Here is a 22,377-nt window from a genome sequence, read left to right on the forward strand (position 1 = left end):
CCTTGCTAACACCTTGATTTCATACTTCTAGCCTCCAAAACTGTTGAGAGAATAAATTTCTCTTGTTCTAAGGTACCCAGGTTATGGTACTTTGTTACAGCAGCCCTAGGAAACTAATACATGCTCCTCCTGATGGTCAGATAGAATAGACGGCACCACATGGTTCTGAGGGTGATACTAAATAAAGATGGTGGTTTGTTTTTATTAAAATCATGTCCTTGTAGCAATATCTAGTTTGGGCACCAATATAAACTGTGACTGTACTAACAGTATATTCCATTTCCTATTTGTGCAACTCTCTCCAAGAACACCTAGAAACGAGAAGAGAACTATGACAATACATACAGCAAACCTAAGGACCACCTTTCTCCACCAATGGCATTTGGCAAATAAATATTTTTTCTAAGAAAGAGAGCTATATTACATATAAATATATATAAATATATATATATTTATACAAATATATATATTTATATAAATATATATATATTTATATAAATATAAACAAAAAATGTGTGTGTGTGTATATATATATATATCTCATAAGAATGAGAGAGACAAGGAATATGAGAACACTAAGATGGCCAGGACTTTGCTTGATTCATTATTGTGTCCTCTATGTCAAGACAGGGCCTGGGTATAAAAGATGCTCAAATGTTTCTTAGGGCGCCTGGGTGGCTCAGTCTGTTAAGCATCTGACTCTTGATTTTGGCTCAGGTCATGATCTAGGGGTCCTGGGATTGAGCCCTGTGTCAGGCTCTGTGCTCAGCAAGGAGTCTGCTTGAGATTCTCTCTCTCTCTCTCTCTTTGCCCCTCCCCCCACTCATGCATGCACTCTCTTTCTCTCTCTCTCTCAAATAAATAAATAAATAAATAAATCTTTAAAAAAATAAATAAATGTTTCTGAATGACTAAAAATATAAATTCGAGTTAGAAGAGAATAAGTGCTAAATTATAGAGGTACCTATAACAAGAAAAGATACTGAATCAGTAATTTAAAATATTCTCACAAAGAAAAGTCCAGGGCAACATGGCTTTATTGATGAATTCTATCAAATGTTTAAAGAAGAACTAATAACAATCCTGCACAAACTCTTCCACAAATAGAAGGGGAGGGAGCACTTCCCAGCTTGAAATCTATGAAGCCAGTATTACCTACACATCAAAATCAGACAAAGGCATCACAAGAAAACTAGAGACTAATATCCCTTATGAATAGACAGAAAAATCTTCACCAAATACTAGCAAACTGAATCCAGCAACATTTAAGAAGGATTATATATCATGACAAAGTTGGATTTGTCCCAAGAATGCATGGTTGGTTTTAACACCTGAAAATCAATCAATAGAATACACCATGCAAACAGAATAAAGGGGGACAAAACCTCACATGATCACTTTAACAGATATAGAAAAAGCATCTGAGAAAATCCAACACCTTTTCAAGATAAAATACTGAACACACTAGGAAAAGGAGAGAACATCCTCAACTTGATAAACAGCACCTATGAGAGCCGCAAAGTGAACGTCATCCCTACTGGTAAAAAAACTCCATTATTTCCCTAGTAAGATCAGGAATAAGACAGGATTTCCATCTTGTTACTTCTGTTCTACATTTTACTGGAGGATCTAGACAGGGCAATTTAGGAAAGAAAAAGAAACAAAAACATCCAGATTGGAAAAGAAGTAAAATTATCTCTAATCAAAGATAACATAATCTTCTATACACGAAACCCTGAGGAATCCACAAAAAATTATCACAACTAATATTCAGCAAGGTTGCAAGATCTAAGCTCTATACAAAACAATTATATTTCTACACACTAGCAATGAAAAATCAAAGAATTATTAAAAAACAATTCCATTTACAATATCATCAAAAAGAATATAGTATTTAGTAATAAATTTAACAAAAGAAGGGCAAGACTTTACACTGGAAACTACCCAACAACACTAAAAGAAATTAAAGACCTAAATAAATGGAAAGGCATCTTATGTTCATGGATCAGAGACTTAATATGCTAATATGGAAATACTCCGCAAATTGTTCTGAAGATTTAATGTAATCCTTATCAAAATTCCACCTGGCTTTCTTGCAAGAATTGACAGGAGGATCCTAAAATTCATATGGAAATACAATGGATCTAAAATAACCAAAACACATCTTGAAAAAGAAGAACAAAGTTGGAGAACTCACATTTCTCAATTTCAAAACTTACTCCCAAACTATAGTAATCAAGATTGTATGTACTCTGTGTTGGGGGGATGGGTGAAAAGGATTAAGAGGTACAAACTTCCAGTTATAAAATAAATAAAGTCACAGGGATGAAAAGTGTAGCATAAGGAATATAGTCAATAATATTGTAATAACTTTATGATGACAGACGGTAACTACACTTATCTTGGTGAGCATTTTGTAATGTCTATAAATGTTGACTCACTATGTTGTATACCTAAAAGTAATAGCTGTACATCAACTATACTTCAATTAAAAATTAAAAAAAAGACTGTGTGTACTAAGAATAGAAATATAGATGAATGGACTAGAATTGAGAGTATAAAAATAAACCTGTATATTTATGGTCAATTTCCACCTAGGGTGCCAAGACAATTCAATGGCAAAGTAGTAGTTTTCCAACAAATGGTGCTGGGACAACTGGATATCCATATACAAAAGAATGAAATTGAACTTCTACCTTATACTATATATAAAAAGTAACTAAAATATAGCAAATATCTCAACATAAGAACTAAAACTATAAAACTCTTAGAAGAAAACATAGGAATCAATCTTTTCAACCTTGGATCAGGCAATGATTTTGTAGATATGACAACCAAAAGCACAAACAAAAAAAAAATAAATTATAATTCATAAAAATTAAACCTTTTGTGCTTTATTATTTTTTTAAACTTTTTTTAAAGATTTTATTTATTTATTTGACAGAGAGAGAGAGAGACAGAGCAGAAGCATGGGGAGTGGGAGAGGGAGAGGGAGAGGGAGAAGCAGGCTTCCTGCTGAGCAAGGAGTCCAATGTGGGACTCGATCCCAGGTCCCTGGGATCATGACCTGAGCCGAAGGCAGATGTTTAACCGACTGAGCCACCCAGGTACCCTTTTTTTCCCCCCAAAGAATCCTTCCCCTCTCCCCCAAAGATTTTTATTTATTTATTTGACAGAGAGGGACAGCGAGAGAGGGAACACAAGCAGGGGGAGTTGGAGAGGGAGAAGCAGGCTCCCTGCTGAGCAGGGAGCCCGATGCATGGCTCTATCCCAGGACCCTGGGATCATGGCCTGAGCCGAAGGCAGACACTTAAAGACTGAGCCACCCAGGCGCCCCAAACTTTTGTGCTTTAAAGAACAACTTCAAGAAAGTGAAAAGACAGCCCACAGAATGGGAGAAAATATGTACAAATCATGTATCTGATAAGAGACTTGTATCCAGAACTTATAAATAACTTACAACAAAAAGATAAACAATCCATTGTACATGGGCAAAGGATAGACATTTCTCCACAGAAGATAAACAAATGGCCAATAAGCACATGGAAAGATGCTCAACATCACCACCCATTAGGTAAATGCAAACCCAAACGACAAGACATTTCACCTCCACTAAGCTAGCTGTAATCAAAAAGATGGACACGTGTTGGTGAGGATATGAAGAAATTCGAACCCTCACACATTGCTAGTAGGAATCTAAAATGGCGCAATCACCTTGGAAAACAGTTTGGTAGTTACTCAAAAAGTAAAACATAAAGTTTACTACATGATCCAGCATTTCCAATCCTACACATATATCCAAGAGAAATGAAAACATATGTCGACTCATACACAAATATTCTTAGCAACATTATTCCTAACAGCCAAAAAGGAGAAACAACTTATTTGTCCATCAACTGATGAATGGATAAATGAATATTACTCAGCTGTAAAAGGAAATGAAGTACTGATATATACTAACTCCTGTATGAGCCTTGAAAATATTATACTGTGAGAAGCCAGTCACAAAGGTCACATATCGTATGATCCCACTTACATTAAATGTACAGAAATATGTAAGCCCCTAAGAGACAGAAAGTAGATTAGTGATTGACGGAGAATGGGGAGAATGGAAATGGAGAGTGACTGCTGTTTAGAGTGATAAAAATGTTCTGGAATTAGACACTGGTGATGATTGTAAAATTCTGTGAATATACTAAAACCCATGGAATTGTACCCTCTGAATCTTATGGTATGTAAATTATATCTCAATAAAGCAAATCAACAATCCATTCTTAGAAACGGCCATAAATTCAGTTTCTAGTCATATCTTTCAGTTCCTCAGTGCCCTTACCATCACCAAGGATGGAGAGGCTTGGTATTAATTGAACTCTTCCTGTGACGATGAGGCCTCCTTCCCAGAGCTGCTCCAGCCCTACTTTGCCTCAGCTAATGCGAGAATCCAGAACCATAGTTTATTTACAACATGACAGAAACAGGCTTTATAACAAATCTTTATTTTCCGCTTGCTGACCCAGCCCTTTCAGAGATGAAGTGTGAGGGAGAAGGTTAGAAGCAGTGAACTGTGCCAGCACCTTATCATCCTTGCTTGACTACTGTGACAGTCGCCTGTTATCAGTGTCTCCAGTTTTGGCTCCCACACCACACTGGTCATTACAGAGATTTCTTTCTTTCTTTTTTTTTTAACACCAAAGCTGATCATGGCAGTCCTCTACTTAAAAAATATGTCCTTGAGAATTTGGACTTGATCCCGAGGACAGAATTTTCTTGGCTCAAGCACAGAAAGCAAGCCTTCACGACCCAACCCTGGCTGTACCTGTGTTCCCTGTAGCATTTCATCTTGCATCTGAAGTCAGAGCTACCAACCTGCTTGCAGTGTCTTCAGCACGCTTGGCAACTTCACACTCCCTATCTCTGCTCAGGCTAAACCCCTTCCAGGAATGGTTTTCCTCTCCTCTTCTCTTTAAACATTCTGCCTCTGAGGAGTGTTTCTTATTCCACTCCCCCAAATTGACCTCTTTTTCCTTGGGACCTCATATATATGTTGTGAACACTTCTCTCCGACTACTGACAACACTTGATTTGTGTCCCTGTCGAAATTCCCTACTACTGTCACTCATTGAGGGCAGACACTGTGTCTCATTTGTATACCCAGGATCAAGCAAAGAGTCTGGCTGAGGGGAATGGAAGGAAAGAAGGAAAAAAAGGAAAGAAAAAAAAAAGGAAGGAGTTATTAATGTATAGATGAAAAAGCTAGAAATATGAACTTATTCGTGGCCTTTCTGATGTGGTCCCCAGAAGAGGCTTTATGGGTGTCATTTTCCACCCATTTTTCCAAATTAGAACAAACAAAAATAATCATGGACATGGAAGGCACAGATTTCCAAAGTGCTTTTTTAAAAAAATTACCTCAGAATTGACAAGTGAGACAAAGTCTATCACTGTCAGCAGCTCTTTAGTGCTTATCAGAGGAGGTGAAGAGGGTGGATCATGCCACTTTCTTCCACCTGTAGAATAAAGTCCAAACTCCTCAGCAAGCTGGTCAAGGCTCTCAGTCTTATCTACCACTATTTCTCATCAACTTCCCCACACCACCACTTGCTTCCTGTTCTTTTAATATGCTGCATATTTTTATTTCCACCTGTCTGTTTTAGTAAAGGTGTTGTGCCGTAAGCCCAGCTCAGATGGCGCTTCGCCACAGAAGCCCTCCTGCTCCTTACTTCCCACATCCAAATTGGGAACCATCACTTCTTCCTCTGTGCTGTCTTAGCACTTTTGCCCCATTACAGCATTTTCAGCCTTTTATAATGTGTGTATGTATTTTTATTTCCCCTTCCTCAGAACCTGGCATGGTGGGAGACACGCAGCAGTTGTGCGGTAAGCGGCTGCCAGACTGAAGGACACAGAGTCAGAAGAGTTGCTCATCGTTGCAAAATGAAAATGGACAGCCAAGGCAGCAAGGAAATAAAGATAATTAATAGTGGCTTCTCATCCCAAACAGCAGGATATGATTTCCTGGGAGCTATGGAGATTTCTATAGGGGAGTCAGAAACGTTTGCATTTTAGCTGAAACCATGAGCATTCCATAGCCTATGCAAACAGGTCAAGCCATTCTCCCACGTCTAAAAGTGTTTTGTGTTTTTATTTTTTTCCTCAAGAAAGACAAGTTCTCCCAAATGAATTCCAATCATCGTGGTCAATTTTTTAAAAGCTTGGTATCTTGGCTGTTTTTATTTTAAACTTTTAATCCTGTACATTCCTCTCAAGCCTCTGGGACCAGACACTAAGCTCAGCTTTCAGCAGTCCTGATATAACATCACATACCCCACATTTTTGTGGCATGCCAGCTCTCTAAACAGAAAAAAAAAAATAGATTGTGTTCTAAATCTTGCCTTGCTATAGACTAAAAAAGGTCTTTTGAACAAATATGTTTAACTAAACCACATTCAAACCTTACTTTCCCCTCTTTTTGAGATTCCTTACTCTATCTCTTTACTCTCTCCCCACTTAAAAATGTCTTTGGACTGACAGAGAAGCCCCTGTGTCATGTTCTGAAAAGCAAATGATGAAAGATGGATTTAAAGGGAATAATTCAATGACACTTTGAAGAAGCCAAAGGGTGTTTAAAACTCCTCAGGAAGGAAAATGATTGATATAGGACTCTTAGACTTACAAGATTGGTATGGTAAGTAGAAAGGAAATAAGAAAAATATAATTTCTAAAAATCAACATTTTGTTTGTTTATTAATTTATTAAGATTTATTTATTTATTTTAGCAGGGGGAGAGCGAGCGAGCTAGCACAAACAGGAGGGGCAGAGGGAGAGGGCGAGAGAATTTCCAGCAGACTCCCTGCCGAGCTTGGAGCCCGACACAGGGCTTGATCCCAGGACCCTGAGACCATGACGAACTGAAATCAAGAGTTGGACGCTTAACTGACCAAGCCACCCAGGCACCCCAAGATCAACATTTTAAAGATGATCATATATTGAAAAACTCAAAATAATAACTTTGTTGTTACAGAGGTCTGCTGAAAGCACTACCATTGAAGACACACACTGGGGACAAACCACAGCAAATATTTGCTTATGACCTGACAATCATTATAATCTTGGGGTGTTAGGGATTAAAGCACTTAATGATGACACATTTGGACAGGAACATATGCTAATGAGTATAATTAACTCTTAATTCCCATAAGACAGGAATGTCATGGGCTCCTAGTTGGTCTCTCTGCCTCCAATTATCTCATACGTAGCTCCCAGAACAATCTTTTAAAAATCCTGATCATGGGGCGCCTGGGTAGCGCAGTCGTTAAAGCGTCTGCCTTCGGCTCAGGGCGTGATCCCGGCGTGCCGGGATCGAGTCCCACATCGGGCTCCTCTGCTGGGAGCCTGCTTCTTCCTCTCGCACTCCCCCTGCTTGTGTTCCCTCTCTCGCTGGCTGTCTCTCTGTCACATAAATAAATAAAATCTTTAAAAAAAATAAATAAATAAAAATCCTGATCATGTCCTTTTAGTCAAAAATTTTCAGTTGCTCTCCATTTCCTATCAGTAAAAGATATACTCACTGTGACGTATACACACCATTTATGTTCCAGCCTCACTTTTCCACTCTGTCCCATATCCCTTACTCTGCCCCTCTTCACTCTATACTTAACCTACCCTACCTGTGGTTAATTGAACATGCATTACTCTATTAAGCTTTAGGCTTATACATACTCTTCCCTCTACCTGGAATGTTCTTCCTTGCTTGTCAATCTGGAAAACAACTACCCTTCTTTCAAGTTCTGCTCAAAACCTAAGTGACCCTCTCTTAGACCCCTCCAGGCAGAGGCTTACATTAAACCTTTAAATAGCTGCATCATAGCAACTAGCACACGGGCTCCTAAGAGTCCAGCCCATGTCTGTCTTTCCGAAAGGCCAAGAGTCCTTGAAGATAGCACTGCTATTTTCAGTGCCAGGAGAGTTGGTGTTTGACAAATGTTTGCTGAATGAATGTATTAAAGCCCAAATAAATGGAACATATTTTCCTACTTATATTCTAATTTTACCCCTAATTTTTTCCCAGGGCTCATGACAAGTAATATAGATGGGAATAGGAAAAGAGAGGACAAAGGAAGAGACACTCATCTCCAAACTGGGAAATATGCATGGCGGTTTATAAATACAGATGTCACATACCAGCGTGCACCAGCCTTGTCAACTGACAAGGCCACTTACTGGCTAAACCTAGCACTCACTATATCGTCTCATTGCAGCAGGCCTCAGCAGCTTAGGAAGAAGGGTCCCACCATAGTCAAATGGAAGCACCAAATGGGAAAGCCCAGGGGACGTCAATTTCATGCCAAATGATAAAATGAAGCTGACCTCCAAAGAGTACTTTGGGCATAGCCTCAAATAAAGAGATACACTGACCACTTTAAAGAATGTCAGTGGTGTAGCAGCTGACAGACTCAATTTTCATAGAATGTCATTTGAAAACCTCTCCAGGAACAGAGATTATTTATTTAGGGGTAAGTTATTTATGTAATTTGAATATTACACTCCCCCAACTAGTATATGGGAAGCTATTTTTAAATGCAAATGCAGCTAAGTTAAAAGATAGGGACACAGTGTGTGATTTCTTTTTAAATAGAAATAATTACATTTTTAGGAAGTACAACAAATGCTCAAACAAATGTTCAAAATGGTCAATCTCAGGTTTTGTGTTTTTTTTAAAGATCCAGATAACCTAAAAATGTTCAATTCTTTAATCTTTGGTTCAAATCATTAACTTTGAATTGTGTAGAATAATATCTGGCCCATAGAAGTTCCTCAGTAATTGTTGAGTAAATGAACTAATGCATCCTTCAGAATGATTTTTTTGAAAGCTTCTATTCATAATGACATTATTCTATAATTACAACATCAAGGCCAGCAATGTAATGAGTGACACTCTTTTAAGTACACTCACCCCTTAACATATTTTAATAGATTTTAATTAATCTCCACACACAACATGGGGTTCAAATTCACAAACCTGAGATCAAGAGTCCCATGCTCTACTGAGTCAGCCAGGTGCCCCTCACCCCTTAACATTTCAACACTGATGATCAATACACTGCCAAAGGAAGTTCTGGAGACAGAAGACTTTCAGGTGTTTTCTTTCAGCGTTTGAAGGGCACAGCCTTAAGGACATGCTCTAGGTAAGTAAGATAAGAAATGTGGAGGGGCGCCTGGGTGGCTGGCTGAGTCAGTAGAGTGTGCAACTCTTGATCTGGGGATTATAAATTCCAGCCCCACACTGGATGTGGAGATTACTTAAAAAAAAAAAAAAAGAATAATCTTGGGGCCCCTGGGTGGTACAGTTGGTTAAGTGTCCAGCTCTTGGTTCTGGCTCAGGTCATGATCTCAGGATCCTGAGATCACCCCCATGACAGGCTCTGAGCTCAGCGAGGAGTCTGCTCAAGTTTCTCTCTCCCTCTTCCTCTGCCCCTCCCTGCGCTTGCTCTCTCTCTCTTTCTCACTCTAAAATAAATAAATGAATCTTAAAGAAAAAAGTAATCTTGTGGGGCTATGTAGAAGGAAGCTGAGGCCTAGTTTATATAATTCCTTCCTTGGGAAACCTCTGGATTAAGCCTTATACAGGCATACTTCATTGAATTGCATTTTGCAGATACTGTGTTGTTGTTGTTGCTTTGTAAATAAACTGAAGGTTTGTGGCAACGCTGCATCTAACAAGTCTATTGGTGCCATTTTTCTAACAGCATTTGCTCACTTTGTGTTTCTGTGTCACGTTTTAGTTATTCTTGCAATTTTTCAAACTTTTTCATTATTATTATATTTGTCATAGTGATCTGTGATCAGTGATCTCAGCAGTGATGTTACTGCTATAATTTTGGGGGGCACCACAAACCACACCCATATAAAATAGCAAACTTAATTGATAAATGTGTTTTGACTGCCCCACCGACCAGCTGTTTCCTTATCTTTCTCTCTCTCCTTGGTCTCCCTATTCCCTGAGACACAACAGTATTGAAATTAGGCCAATTAATAACCCTAAACTGGCCTCCAAGTGAAAGGAAGAACTGCACATCTCTCATTTTAAATCAAAAGCTAGAGGGGGGCCTGGGTGGCTCAGTCAGTTAAGCCTTGGTTTCGGCTCAGGTCATGAATCTTGGGGTCCTGTGTCAGGCTCCACGCTCAGTGGTAAGTCTGCTCAAGAATTCTCTCCCTCTCCCTCTGCCCCTCCCCCTGTTGGTGCTCTCTCTCTAAAATAAATAAATAACTAAATCTTTAAAAAAAATCAAAAGCTAGAAAAAATTAAGCTTACTGAGGAACGTATATTGAAAACTGAGGTAGGATGAAAGCTAGTCCTCTTACACCAGTTAGACAAGATGTGAATACGAAGGAAAAGTTCTTGAAGGAAATTAAAAGCGCCAGTCCAGTGAACACACAAATGACAAGAAAGTGGAACCATCTTATTTCTGATATGAAGAAAGTTTTAGTGATCTGAAAAAAAGATCAAACCAGCCACAGCATTCCCTTCAACCAAGGACCAATCCAGAGCAAAGCCCTAACTCTTTTCAGTTCTATGAAGGCTAAGAGGTGAAAAAGCCGCAGAAAAAAAGTTGGAAGGTAGCAGAAGCTGGCTCATGAGGTTTAAGGAAAGAAACCATCTCCGTAAGATGAAAGCGTAAGGCGAAGAAGCAGGTGTTGATGCAGAAGCTGCGGTATGTTACCCAGATCTAGCTAAGATCATTAATGAAGGCAGCTACAGTAAACAGCCAGGTCTCCAATGTAGATGAAACAGTCTTATAGTAGAAGAAAGTGCCGTCTCAGACTTTCAGAGCTGGAGAGGAGAAGTCAATGCATGGCTTCAAAGCTTGCAAGAACAGGCTGAGGGCTGATGCAGCTGGTAACTGTAAGTTGAAACCAGTGCTCATTCACCATTCCAAAAACCCTAAAGCCCTTAAGAATTAAGCTAAATCACCGCTGCCTATGTTCTCTAAACGGAACAGCAAAACCTGGATAAGAACGTATCTGTTTATAACATGTTACTGAATATTTTAAGCCTGCTGTTTTGACCTACTCCTGAGGAAAAAAGAAATTCCTTTCAAAATATTACTGTTCATTGACAATGTACCTGGTCACCCAAAAATTCTGATGGAGGTGTATGAGATTAATGTTGTTTTCATGTCTGCTAACACAACAGCCATTCTGCAAGCCATAGATCAAGGAGTCATTTTGACTTTCGAGTCTTGTTACTTAAGAAATACATTTTGCAAGGCTACAGCTGCCATAGATAGTGATTCCCCCAGGGATCTGGACAAAGTAAATTGAAGACCTTCTGGAAAGGATTCACTTTTCTAGATGCCATTAAGAATATTCCTGATTCATGGGAAGAGGTCAAAATACCAACACTAACAGGAGTTTGGAAGAAGTAGATTCCAGTCCACATGGAGGACTTTGAGGGATTCAAGACTTGCATGGAAGAAGTAACTGCAGATGTGGTGGAAACAGGAAGAGAACTGGAATTAGAAGTGGAGCCCGAAGGGGCATCCGGGTGGCGCAGGAGGTTAATAGTCTGATTCTTGGTTTTGGTTCAGGTCATGATCTCAGGGTCAGGAACGAGCCCCACATCAGGCTCTGTGCTTAGTGGGGAGTCTGCTGAGATTCTCTCCTTCTGCTCCTCCCCCCACTCGTGCCTGTTCTCACTCTCTCTCAAGTAAATAAATAAATCTTAAAAAAAAAAAAAAAAAAAGAAGCAGACCCTGAAGATGGGATGAACAGATGCAATCTCATGATAGAACTTGAACAGATAAGGAGTTGCTTCTTATGGGTGAGCAAAGAAGGTGGTTTCTTGAGCTGGAAACTTCTCCTTGTGCAGATGCTGTGAAAATTGTTGAAATGACAACAAAGAACTGAGAATATGACATAGAGTTAATTGATAAAGCAGAGGCATGGTTTGAGAAGATTGGCTCTAATTTTCAAAGTTCTACCATAGGGAGAAAATGCTATCAAACAGCATCACATGCTACAGAGAAGTTGTTGGTGAAAAGAAGAGTCAATTGATGCAGCAAACTGCAGTGCTGACTTATTTTAAGAAATTGTCACAGCCACCCTAGCCTTCAGCAACCACCACCCTGATCAGACAGCAGCCAGCATCATCGAGGCAAGACTCTCCACCAGTAAAAGGCTTACAATTCACTGAAAGCTTATATAATGGTTAGCATTTTTTTAGCAATAAAGTATCTCTTAATTAAGATATGTATATGGTCTTTTAGATATAATGCTATTGCACATTTAATGGACTACAGTATAGTGATAAACATAAATTTTATATGCACTGGTAAACCAAAAAATTAATTTAATTTGCTCTATGGTAGTATTCACTTTATTGTGGTGGTCTGGAATCAAACCTGCCATATCTCTGAGATATGCCTGGATTAGAATAAAAAAGCCAGCCGATTAATGGAACACATAAACTGGAACTTGAAATTTTCCTATATGAATTTTCCTGAGGGCTTAACTTCCCTAATCTGGGAATCTTATAAGTCAAATGTGAAAGTCACTTTTGGCTAACTCATTCAAACGTGTTCTTAGTACCTACCGCATGTTTTAGATACTGTGCTAGGTTGTAGGCACACAGAAAGAGAGGTAAGCCAAGAACCTGTAAACAGACATTTGATATTTCTAAAAAGCAACATGAAGAATACTCAGCTACAAAGTGAATGAAAGAGAGCTAAAGTCACCGACTTATTTCTAACACAGTAAAAGTTATTATGAGCTCCTGATTATAGCAGGCTGATAAAGTAGTCAGGTGTGCCACATTAAAAACTAGCAATATTTCTTCTAGACATCTTGAGGTAGACATAGAAACGTAGGGAAAATGTTGAAGGTCTGATTGAAAAAACATTCTATCACTTCTTTGGGAAATCATTTTGGGTGGCTGATACCCTGCTAAATTCAGTCTGGGGTTGATTAAGATGTTATAGATCAGCGTTTGTTCAGTGACCTCATATCACCATCACCCAGAGTAAAACCATCATTTTTCAAGTTGCATAAAGACCAATATGATTTTTGTGCCCACAGGGAACAATACAAATCCCCCAAATAATTGATTCTTTAAAGCAGTGCTGTCCAACAGAACTTTCTGTGACAATAGAAATGTTCTATATCTGCAGGTCCAATACACCTGGGGCTACTGAGCACTTGAATGTTGTTAGTGAGACTAAGACACTGAATTTTTATTTATTTTTATTTATACTCTATTGAATTTTTTATACTCTATTTTTTTTATTAAAGATTTTATTTATTTGGCAGACAGAAAGCACAAGCAAGGGGAGTGGCAGGCAGAGGGAGAGAGAGAAGCAGGCTCCCTGCTCAGCAGGGAGCACAAAGTGGGGCTTGATCCTAGGACCCTGGGATCATGACCTGAGCTGAAGGCAGACGTTTACCCAACTGAGCCATCCAGGAGCCCCAATACTCTAATGAATTTAAATGTAAATAGCTAGATGTGGCTAGTAGCTATAGACGGTATTGGATAGTGCAGCTCTAGAATCTAATAATTAACCTAGTTTAAACAAAATATAGTTTGCTTTATTTATGTTAAGAAGAAAAAAGGCACCTGAATTAACCTTGGAGAATGATCTCTAGGTAAAAAGAAATGGTTCTAAGGTATGGTTTGCTTTTTCAGGGAATGGTTGAATCACAATGGCTTTTGTTATACCACGGTGGAGGAGTAAGGGCACTGTAATCAAGGGTAGAGGTCTAACGGGAAGTTCTGAAGTTGGGTAATCAAGACCACTCCAACTGAGTTTTTTTTCTTTTATCTTATTAGTTTTCAGAACTATCTTAGAAGGGTGGGAACTACAAAACAAATCCAAACCATGTCCCTTTATCTTGCTATAATTAGCAGACCTTGGGGTCCTGTATCCTGTATCATATTCACAACTTCAGTCTTTAGTTGTTCAGGCAACCCACAACTTTTTGAATTTATATTTTTTTATTCTGCTTATTCAACATTTTTTAAAAAAGATTTTATTTATTCATTTGAGAGAGAAAGAGAGTGCGTGCGCACGAGCAGGGGGAGGAGCAGAGGGAGAGGGACAAGCAGACTCCATGCTGAACGTGGAGCCTGATGCAGGACTTGATCCCAAATAAATTCCACAGTAAAAATAATGACAACCCTTAACTTTCCTCCCTCAATTTCTTGCACTGGTCTGTCCATCCATCCTCTGTCCCATTTGATAAAGGAGAAAGAAAGAAAGAAAGAAAAAAGAAAGAAAGAAAGAAAGAAAGAAAGAAAGAAAGAAAGAAAGAAAAAAAAAAGAAAGGGAGGGAGGGGGGAAGGGAGGGAAATGAAAGGAAGGAAAGAAAAGAATAAAAAAGAAAGAACATGGTATTTATAGAATGGTTTTAGACTATTTAAAACGATCTAAAGCTATTACATTAACAAGTATTGTTTCCTTTCAGTTTTTAAACGTACAGATTTTTAAACAATAAGCTCCCAGGACTTAAATCACAAGAAATTACCCAAAGAGATAGTTTAAAATTTCCTGCAAATGATTTTTTGAAAATATTGAAAGAGGTAATTTCCAAAAGCCATCTAAAATACTTGTTTCATTAGGAAAAAGACAAGAACAAAACAAAAAATTAGAAACCCCTCAGGTGTAGAACTCATGGCATCAACCCTATCTATTATTCAGTTTTTATTTTATTCACATAGTAAAACCTTCCCAAAGAAGCAACTAACCATGTGTCACACCCCGTGGAATCAAGTACAGCCACATTAGCACTTAAGGAAAACAAGGCAACATTTTATGAGCAGCACATACTTTTAAAAGTAAAGCAATAGGTAGAAAAAAAGCTATCTTCCTGATGGGGCATCTATAACAGTATATTTTTTGTGTTCTAAGTAATTGTAGTCTTTTGAAAAAAGTCTTAAATTTTGTGTCTCCATGTAGATGACATTAAAAAAATGGGAGACAGCTGTAGTCCGTCAGTATTTTACAAGAATTTAGTGGCTATGATCATTATAGTCCTGGTTAAGACCGACGGGATTCCAATCTTGGTGTATCCTTACTGGTTCTGTGACTTTGGGCAAGGTATTCCGACTCACTTTTCTCATCTGAAAAATGGGGACCAAAATTCTTAAGGTTGTTGGGAGGATTAAATAAGTTAATATATGTGAGGCACTTGGAATATTCATGGAAGTAATACTCTATTTTTTTCTAATTATCTACATAGCTGAGAAGACAAATAAGATAAAATAATTAACTTTAACTGATGTTGGCTGATGGATTTTTTTTTTAAAGATTTGTTTTTTAAGTAATCTCTATGCCCAATGTAGGGTTTGAACTTACAACCCCAAGATCAAGAGTTGCACGCTCAACTGACTGAGCCAGCAAGGCGCCCCAGATGATGGATATTTTTTAAAGAGATGCCATAAGATGCCATATAATCAGTAATAATTAATAATATATTTTACTGAGGACATCACAAAAGAAATGTTTCAGTAAGAATGTCTGAAAGATATGCTAATATATTATGCTGAGAGTATACTATAGTAAATAAGCAATAGTTTTTGCATCTCATAAGATGCTTCTTTATATAAAAGAAAGGGAGCGGATGTACTGTATGGTGACTAACATAATATAATAAAAAAAATTTAAAAAAATAAAAGAATGGGAGCAGGTGAGTAAGCCATTTGACTATAATTCCAACTGGAAAATGGTATCCAAGATGGTTGCTTGGGTAAGCTGTAATATGGTCTCCCCAACACACAGATCATATAAAGCTTCTGGAACTTAGAACGGAAGTCTTTTCCTTACAGAACGTATTTTCAACTGCACGTGGATTGTTATGATGAGTTTCCCAAGAGAACATATTAGAACATTCCTCCTACACTATTAATTCAACCTTTCTGTCTTCTTAAGGACTCCCCTATTTCCAAACTACACTAGCAGATCTTAGAATAATTTTTCTTACTATAACCTGATGAAGGGAAAAGACAAACAAAGGAGACGAGAAACGAGGCAGAAGCATGCTTTGATATTCTATGCCACTGGTTTCCAAACAGGTGTAAGAATCAGTCAGAGTCCAGAAGGATCTTGCCAGTGCTGTGTCTGTGGCAGTCCAGCTCATGCTACTCACCTCGTTCCTGACTTCATGGGAGAAGAGCAATGAGAAATCCTTATCTAGCCCCAGGCTTTGCTTTTCAGAAGAAAACTATGAGACCCTCAAGGAAGGAAGATGGATGGAAAGTCACTGGGTACTAGAGAAGGAGAGTGAAGATGATTGGAAAACTGAAGAATCTTTGCACCGGCAGGCACCTTGCAGGTAACTTAGTCCAGCCCTCTTTGTACTGGAGGATTCCTCTTCACTTCATGTCTGAGAGGTGGTCCCTCAGCCTCTGCCTAAACACCACAACTGGGATCTTACTTCTTTGAATCTGCTTGCTCCAAGCCAGAAGTGTGGGATATATCATAGATTTTCACATCATTTTCATATCAAATTAACCACTAAGCCTTATGTATTTTGCCTCTTAAATTTGTTTACTGTTCCCCCTCCCACTATCTTAGCTGAGGCCTTCCTCATCTCTTTACGTGGTCCTGCCAAAGTATCCAACTACGAGATTTCAGGTTCCCAAATACTTCACCCCTAATCCTTCCTCTCATGGTAGCCTGCAAAGTAGATGTTCTAAAACACAAATGTCATCACATTATTCCTCTGCTTAAAACCTTTTGAGGGGTTACTTTCACAAAGAGCAAAAAAAAGTCTAAGGTTTTAGCTTGAAATGCATGATCTTGTCTAACTCTTCAGTTCATATTGTAGCAACACTACACGGTTGTGGTATCCACAGGCACCACGCTGTTTCGTATTTCCATGCTTTCGTTCATGTTGCTGCCTTGGGCTGGAATACTCTTTCTTCCTCTGTCAACCAGATAAATCAGTTCAGGAATTATCTTCCAGAAGGCATCTTTTGACACCCTTTGTGTAATATAAAAAATATTCCATGTGTAAATCACTGCACTTATCTTGTAATACTGAAATCCTCCAGGTGAGTCCCTCAAGGCGGGACCATGTCATACCCTTAGCACATGGCACAGGCCTCACGGTAGCAGGTGTTCAATATATGCCCAGTAAATACCAGGACTTTTTCTGAGGTGAATTAAAATTTATGGCTCCACACCCGGTGTTGTACGGAAGTGTTGAATCACTATGTTGTACGCCTGAAACTTATATTACACTGTTTGCTAACCAACTGGAATTAAAAAAAAAAACAACTTAAAAAGAAAAAGCAATTTATGGCTCCCGTTGTCCAACTTTTGCTCCATGCAGTGATAAAAACTATCTCTCCAGAGAAATATAGCATTTGGATAGTGCATAAAAAGGCAAAGTTTAAATACTATCTATATGACATTTTTCACTTACCTAAATTGCTGTACGTTGCACTACAGGGATTCAGGTCGATAGTACCTGAAGCGTCTTCTTTTTCCTCTTCCTTTTCCAGTTCAGGTAGGGGCAACGCTGCTGTGACCGAAGGGCAGCCTCCATCATCTTGCTTCACAACAACAGATCTTGGATCCCGAGGAGAAAAGTCCTCTGTCACTTCATGGGTCTTGTGACTGAAACAAATCAGACTGTGGTCACAGTGGCATTCAAAGGTCTTGCTAAAATTTAGATTTATGGCAGACATATACTTGCCAAGCATGTAAATAACCAGCCCCAGAGTCACAGCAATGGGTCATAAGGCCTAAAATACTTGTCTGAATACACGGCAGCCTTCTATTTATCTAATATGATTCATACATGTTGAGAATCCAGTTTGGTAGAGGAGGTATAGTAAGCTCAGAAGGAAGCTTGAGAATAAGAAGCAAGAAGTGAAATTTTAGGCAGGAGGTGGTGATGATAGTGGTGGAGAAGGCTGAATGCTTAACTGGTTAAAGACAAAATACACACATGCTTAGTGAAGTACTTAGCATACCTACTATACTATAGTACTGTAATATCAAGTAATTTACTCTATAAACTAACCTAGTATATAGTATTTACTACATGCTAAAGTATTTAGTAAAGGATCAGGAATAAAGTTGAGATTAGACTAAATAAGGAGGTTAAGCAATCGCTTTAGTAGGTAAACTGAGGCCAGGAAAGTCTTGTTGCCAGGAGGACAGAATCATCAACCTTTGCCTGCATGCATGCAGCAGGCAAGGCGAATGGAAATGAAAGTTCTGCATTCTAGTTAATCTTATTTATTAAAATGAATCTGAAAGATCCTGTTGGCCACATACCACAATGCGACATCCATACTACTTTGTGTTTCCAATCTGTTTCTCTGCTGCCTGCTCATTTGCTTATAGCTGTCTCTTACAATCTTCCCCACTTCCCATTCTGCCTGAACTGTCAATTCTGTTGCTATAAGTACAAGGGGATGGAATGGTCATTAAATGTTGGTAGAAAAAACTAGCCTAGTTAGGAAATCTCACTGGGCTAGCCAACAAAATAAATTTGAAATCAGGCATCTTTAATGGTTTCTGAAAGTGTTCTTAGACTGTCACACACTCACCAACCCTTCTTCCTGCTTTTGTTTTTTTTAATGTGGGCAAAGAGAAAGAAGCAAACATCTTATATACTATTACATGTTATTTCTGGATTTTCAATTGGCAGCGAATCATGGTGACATTTACAAGTTTCTTTAAAAGAGGTACTTTGTTTGATCATGTGTCATCAGAACATATATCACCTGTGGATTTGAGGGAGTAGATCTGAAGAAGGAGTACCTTCTTATCAATCTTTCATTATGGAAATGATGCATGTGTCTGAACAGAAAAAATAAGCCTTGAAGTCTGCTGGATATACAACTTCAAAAATACTCCTTCAAAGCTGGCAGAGCCAGAGGTCTCCCTATACTGGAAGTGAGCAATGAGCTGGAGGTTCCTTTCTGGTGTCTGGCTCCGGAGGACCGTGGTCAGGTGGAAAGGAACCACTCCACTAGCAGCCAATAGGGTGCTTCATGTAAAGGAGGCCTCACACAGTAAAGCATGCTGCCTCTTAATGGGCTGCCCTAGGTCATCAACCCGAAAGAAGGGCTCCAAACGAAAATGGTTTCTCATAATACGGAGCATTATAAAATAAATGTAAGAAGGGGCCTTCACTTCCCTGCATTAGCAAAGACAAAACAAAGTCACCCTTCTGAGACCCTCTAAGACACCACTTAGTGCCAAGACTGCAGATGGCTGAGTACTTATCAACATGTTTCAGAAGGAAAATGACCTTTATTGGGCAAAAGGTAATGTAAGCCATTTCTGATTTCAAAGGACAAGTGTACATATAAATTAAAAGTGACATTCTCTTCTTATTTTAGAGTTAATTTAAGAGGTTTCCTAAAATGCTGTTTTTAGGCTCCTAACCTCCGCAAGCTTGCTCTTGCCTTTTCTCTTTCCCTAATCTCCTCATTATTACTAAAAGACAGCTCTCTTTTCCATTATCAAAAGGGACTGGTAAAGGTTGGTTCAGAAACCACAACTCTACCCTCCCTTGTCTGTTTTCCTCCCAAGCAATGGGCTATTTACCATGAGCCTCAGCTATTGTGAACCACAGAAAGAGTGGCTGCTATTAAACCGTGAGGAATTCCCTGGGCCTGTGCCCCACATACATACAGCTCTGTGCTCCTAAGAGCTTCTCAAAACAAAATATGGATGCTAAAAAGCAAGAAATGTTTAAGACTCACCCACTGTACTCACTCATACAATTCCCCATTAAAGGATGTTCTACAGGGCCTTCTTCGGTCTGCTAATCATGTTCTGAAGCTCTGATGTACCAGAGATCCCACTGAGCTCGGGAGGACTACAAGTTAGGTAAGATACAAGTTTCGAATTCTACACCTTAATATCATCCACTCACTGCACCTTGACCTTTACTTTAGGGGTTTGGTCTGGGAAATGTGCCAAACTACCTCTGGGAAGCAAAATGGAAACTAGTTTTATTAACTCTTTGAGGATCAGGGCAGGACAACCTATATTCCACATAAAGATTAGTTTTCATAAGCACATTTTCAGTAAGTACACTGGTATATTAAATCACCAATTAAAATAATCATCAACTATAAAGAACTATGCAAAGAGAGCTGATGAAAGTAAAATCACAAGGAATTGCAAATGGATGCTAAGATGTTTAATCAGCACTGACAGCAGAGTCTAAAAGGAAGAATTAAAAAAAAAAATCCATCAATGATATGTCACGTCTTGATGCTTGAAGGAGGAACGGGTCTTTGTATGATGAAAATGGTAAAAGAGAGATGGGAAAAGGAGAGGCTTTGAGAGTTCAAACTTAGATGTGGTAACATGCTATGACTAAAAAATGAAAAAACTGAGAACAGCATCAGAGAAGGCTGACTCAGTCACTACGTATCAACAGACAAATTGTCTAGAAAGAAAGAAGGAAGTAAAATCTGACAATTTATCTGAGGCATATTAATTTTTTAAGGGAATATAATTTTTGACCATTGATTTTTTTGTGCCATATTTAGATATGAAATCAGAAAACCCTCCCAAATAGTAAAATGACACTTTCCAAATACAGACTTTATCTCCTAACAAAGTGTTCACCACCAATATTTCATCAAGACATGTTTAAGATAATGGAGAAAACACCAAAATGGGAATCTGAAAATCCAGGTTCTGATTCCCTATTCCTTGATCATCTGTACAAACCAGAGGACAGCTTCAGGAAGAAGATAGTGAACAGAATGAAAATTTCCCCCATTTCATCCATGAGACAGAAGGTTAAAAAAAATCTTTAAAATGAAATTACAAGAAAGCTACTAGAATTTCTAATACACTCTATCTTAGCACATCTTGAAATAACAAATACGACAGGGGTAACTAGATTTTTTTCAGGTAAGTACAACTTGATATTCATTGCTATAAAACAGAACTGTTAACTGATAAATGGCCCACAAAGAGGAAGTTATGGTTTTTCTATTTCTACCAGTTAAATTCATGTTGAAATAATCCCTAGTTCTATAGTGCTATGTAGAATGTCTACAACAACTATGGTGTTGACATCTAGGTCCTTAATTGTCAGGCTGGGTCACACACTGACTTAGCCTGCTATTTTCCTGGACCCTCACCATTCACTCTGTTTTCATAATGGAAGACAACACAAGTTTGTGTGTACCTCAGGCTCTTCAACTGTCTTTTTCATTAATGACCAGTTTATAATTGAGATGTGGAATGTCTGACCCAACACTTAAAAAATCAAATCATAATCTCCACGAAGACATCTCATTTTCTGAACGTGGAGAATGAATTTAAGGTGTTCAAAGGAAACTGTAACATAGTTACAGATTTGTCTGTTATACAAACGAATCCCTTGGTAAGGTTATCTCTCATCAGTCTGCAACATTCATACATAATTCAAAGCTGCACAAGCAATCTCCTGTGGGAAGCTCACTTGGTTTACCCAGGTGGTAGGATTAATCATTACACCATCAAATGAAAATGATCTTTTTTTTTTCCTGGCAAATTCGTACAAGACAGATTTTTGTAAAAATTCTGTTAAATGTCTAAATGTACTTTTTAAAAAGGCAAATCAAATTCTGCATTAGAGTCCTTTATGCATCCAAGTTATTTCCACAATTTCTGTTCAACTTTATCTTTAAATCCAACCACCTCCATTCAGCTTCAGAAGGGACAGTAAATGAAATCAAGCTTCTACAGAGACCATCTGCCTCTTTGGGCAAATGGTATTCTAACCTCCCATTTGCCAGCTCTCTTCAGCAACATTTGTCTCTATTTGCCCAAGACAGCCAATTAACAAATGTGTGATTTTTAAAACCTCTTTTTACCCCTAAAATTCATATTAAAGCAGATCAGAAACAGCATATCACAGTTTTGTTAACTGGTTTCAGAGCTGCTGATTTCTGGGGTTGCTGGGGATGATGGACTTTTGCAAAAATGGAGTATACACCCACACATGAGGAGAGTTCAAAGTTATCAAATCCCACACCTTTAATCTATCAGAAGGAGGAAAAGCTCTGTCTCTTTCTGTCCCTGTAACCCCTGCCAATGTGACATTTTGTAATCCTATCTTAGTTTCCAGTCATCAACTTGATTTTGCTACATTTTCCAATTACTGGCATTCTCAGGTAGAAAAGTGTTGTGTCCATTGATCACTATCTTAGTGTCTCCAATTTTCCACTAAGCCTTCTGTAGTCTTTCACTGCAAACTTCAAACTTCTCCTGAACCGAGATTAACCTTTCACTGAGATCTGATGATTTCTTCCTAATATGTCTAACAGGGGCTGGTCAAAGGCAGCTCTTACTGGTGTGAATGAAGGGGCTAGGTCTTGGGATGGGGAAGACTGGCAGCCAAGAGCAAGGTCTTGAA

The 22,377-nt window shown here is 38.5% G+C and overlaps 1 protein-coding gene across 13 annotated transcripts in view; it reads right to left on the minus strand.

The window, feature by feature from the left end:
* The window catches only part of PEAK1 (pseudopodium enriched atypical kinase 1), a 291,303-nt gene that overhangs the window by 31,656 nt on the left and 237,270 nt on the right, over positions 1-22,377 (minus strand). For all 13 annotated transcript variants that reach the window (XR_015722128.1, XR_015722130.1, XR_015722127.1 and 10 more), the window contains one exon: positions 17,419-17,612. Coding sequence is in view for 1 of the 13 variants with exons in the window: in XM_045795127.2 (XP_045651083.2) it covers positions 17,419-17,612 (194 nt within the window). In the remaining 12 variants the exon portion in view is untranslated. The remainder of the gene's footprint in view (positions 1-17,418; positions 17,613-22,377) is intronic.

The sequence above is a fragment of the Ursus americanus genome, chromosome 28, assembly GCF_024610735.1.
Source record: "Ursus americanus isolate L20-20 chromosome 28, mUrsAme1.1.p, whole genome shotgun sequence".
In the NCBI taxonomy this organism is placed as follows: Eukaryota; Metazoa; Chordata; class Mammalia; order Carnivora; family Ursidae; genus Ursus; species Ursus americanus.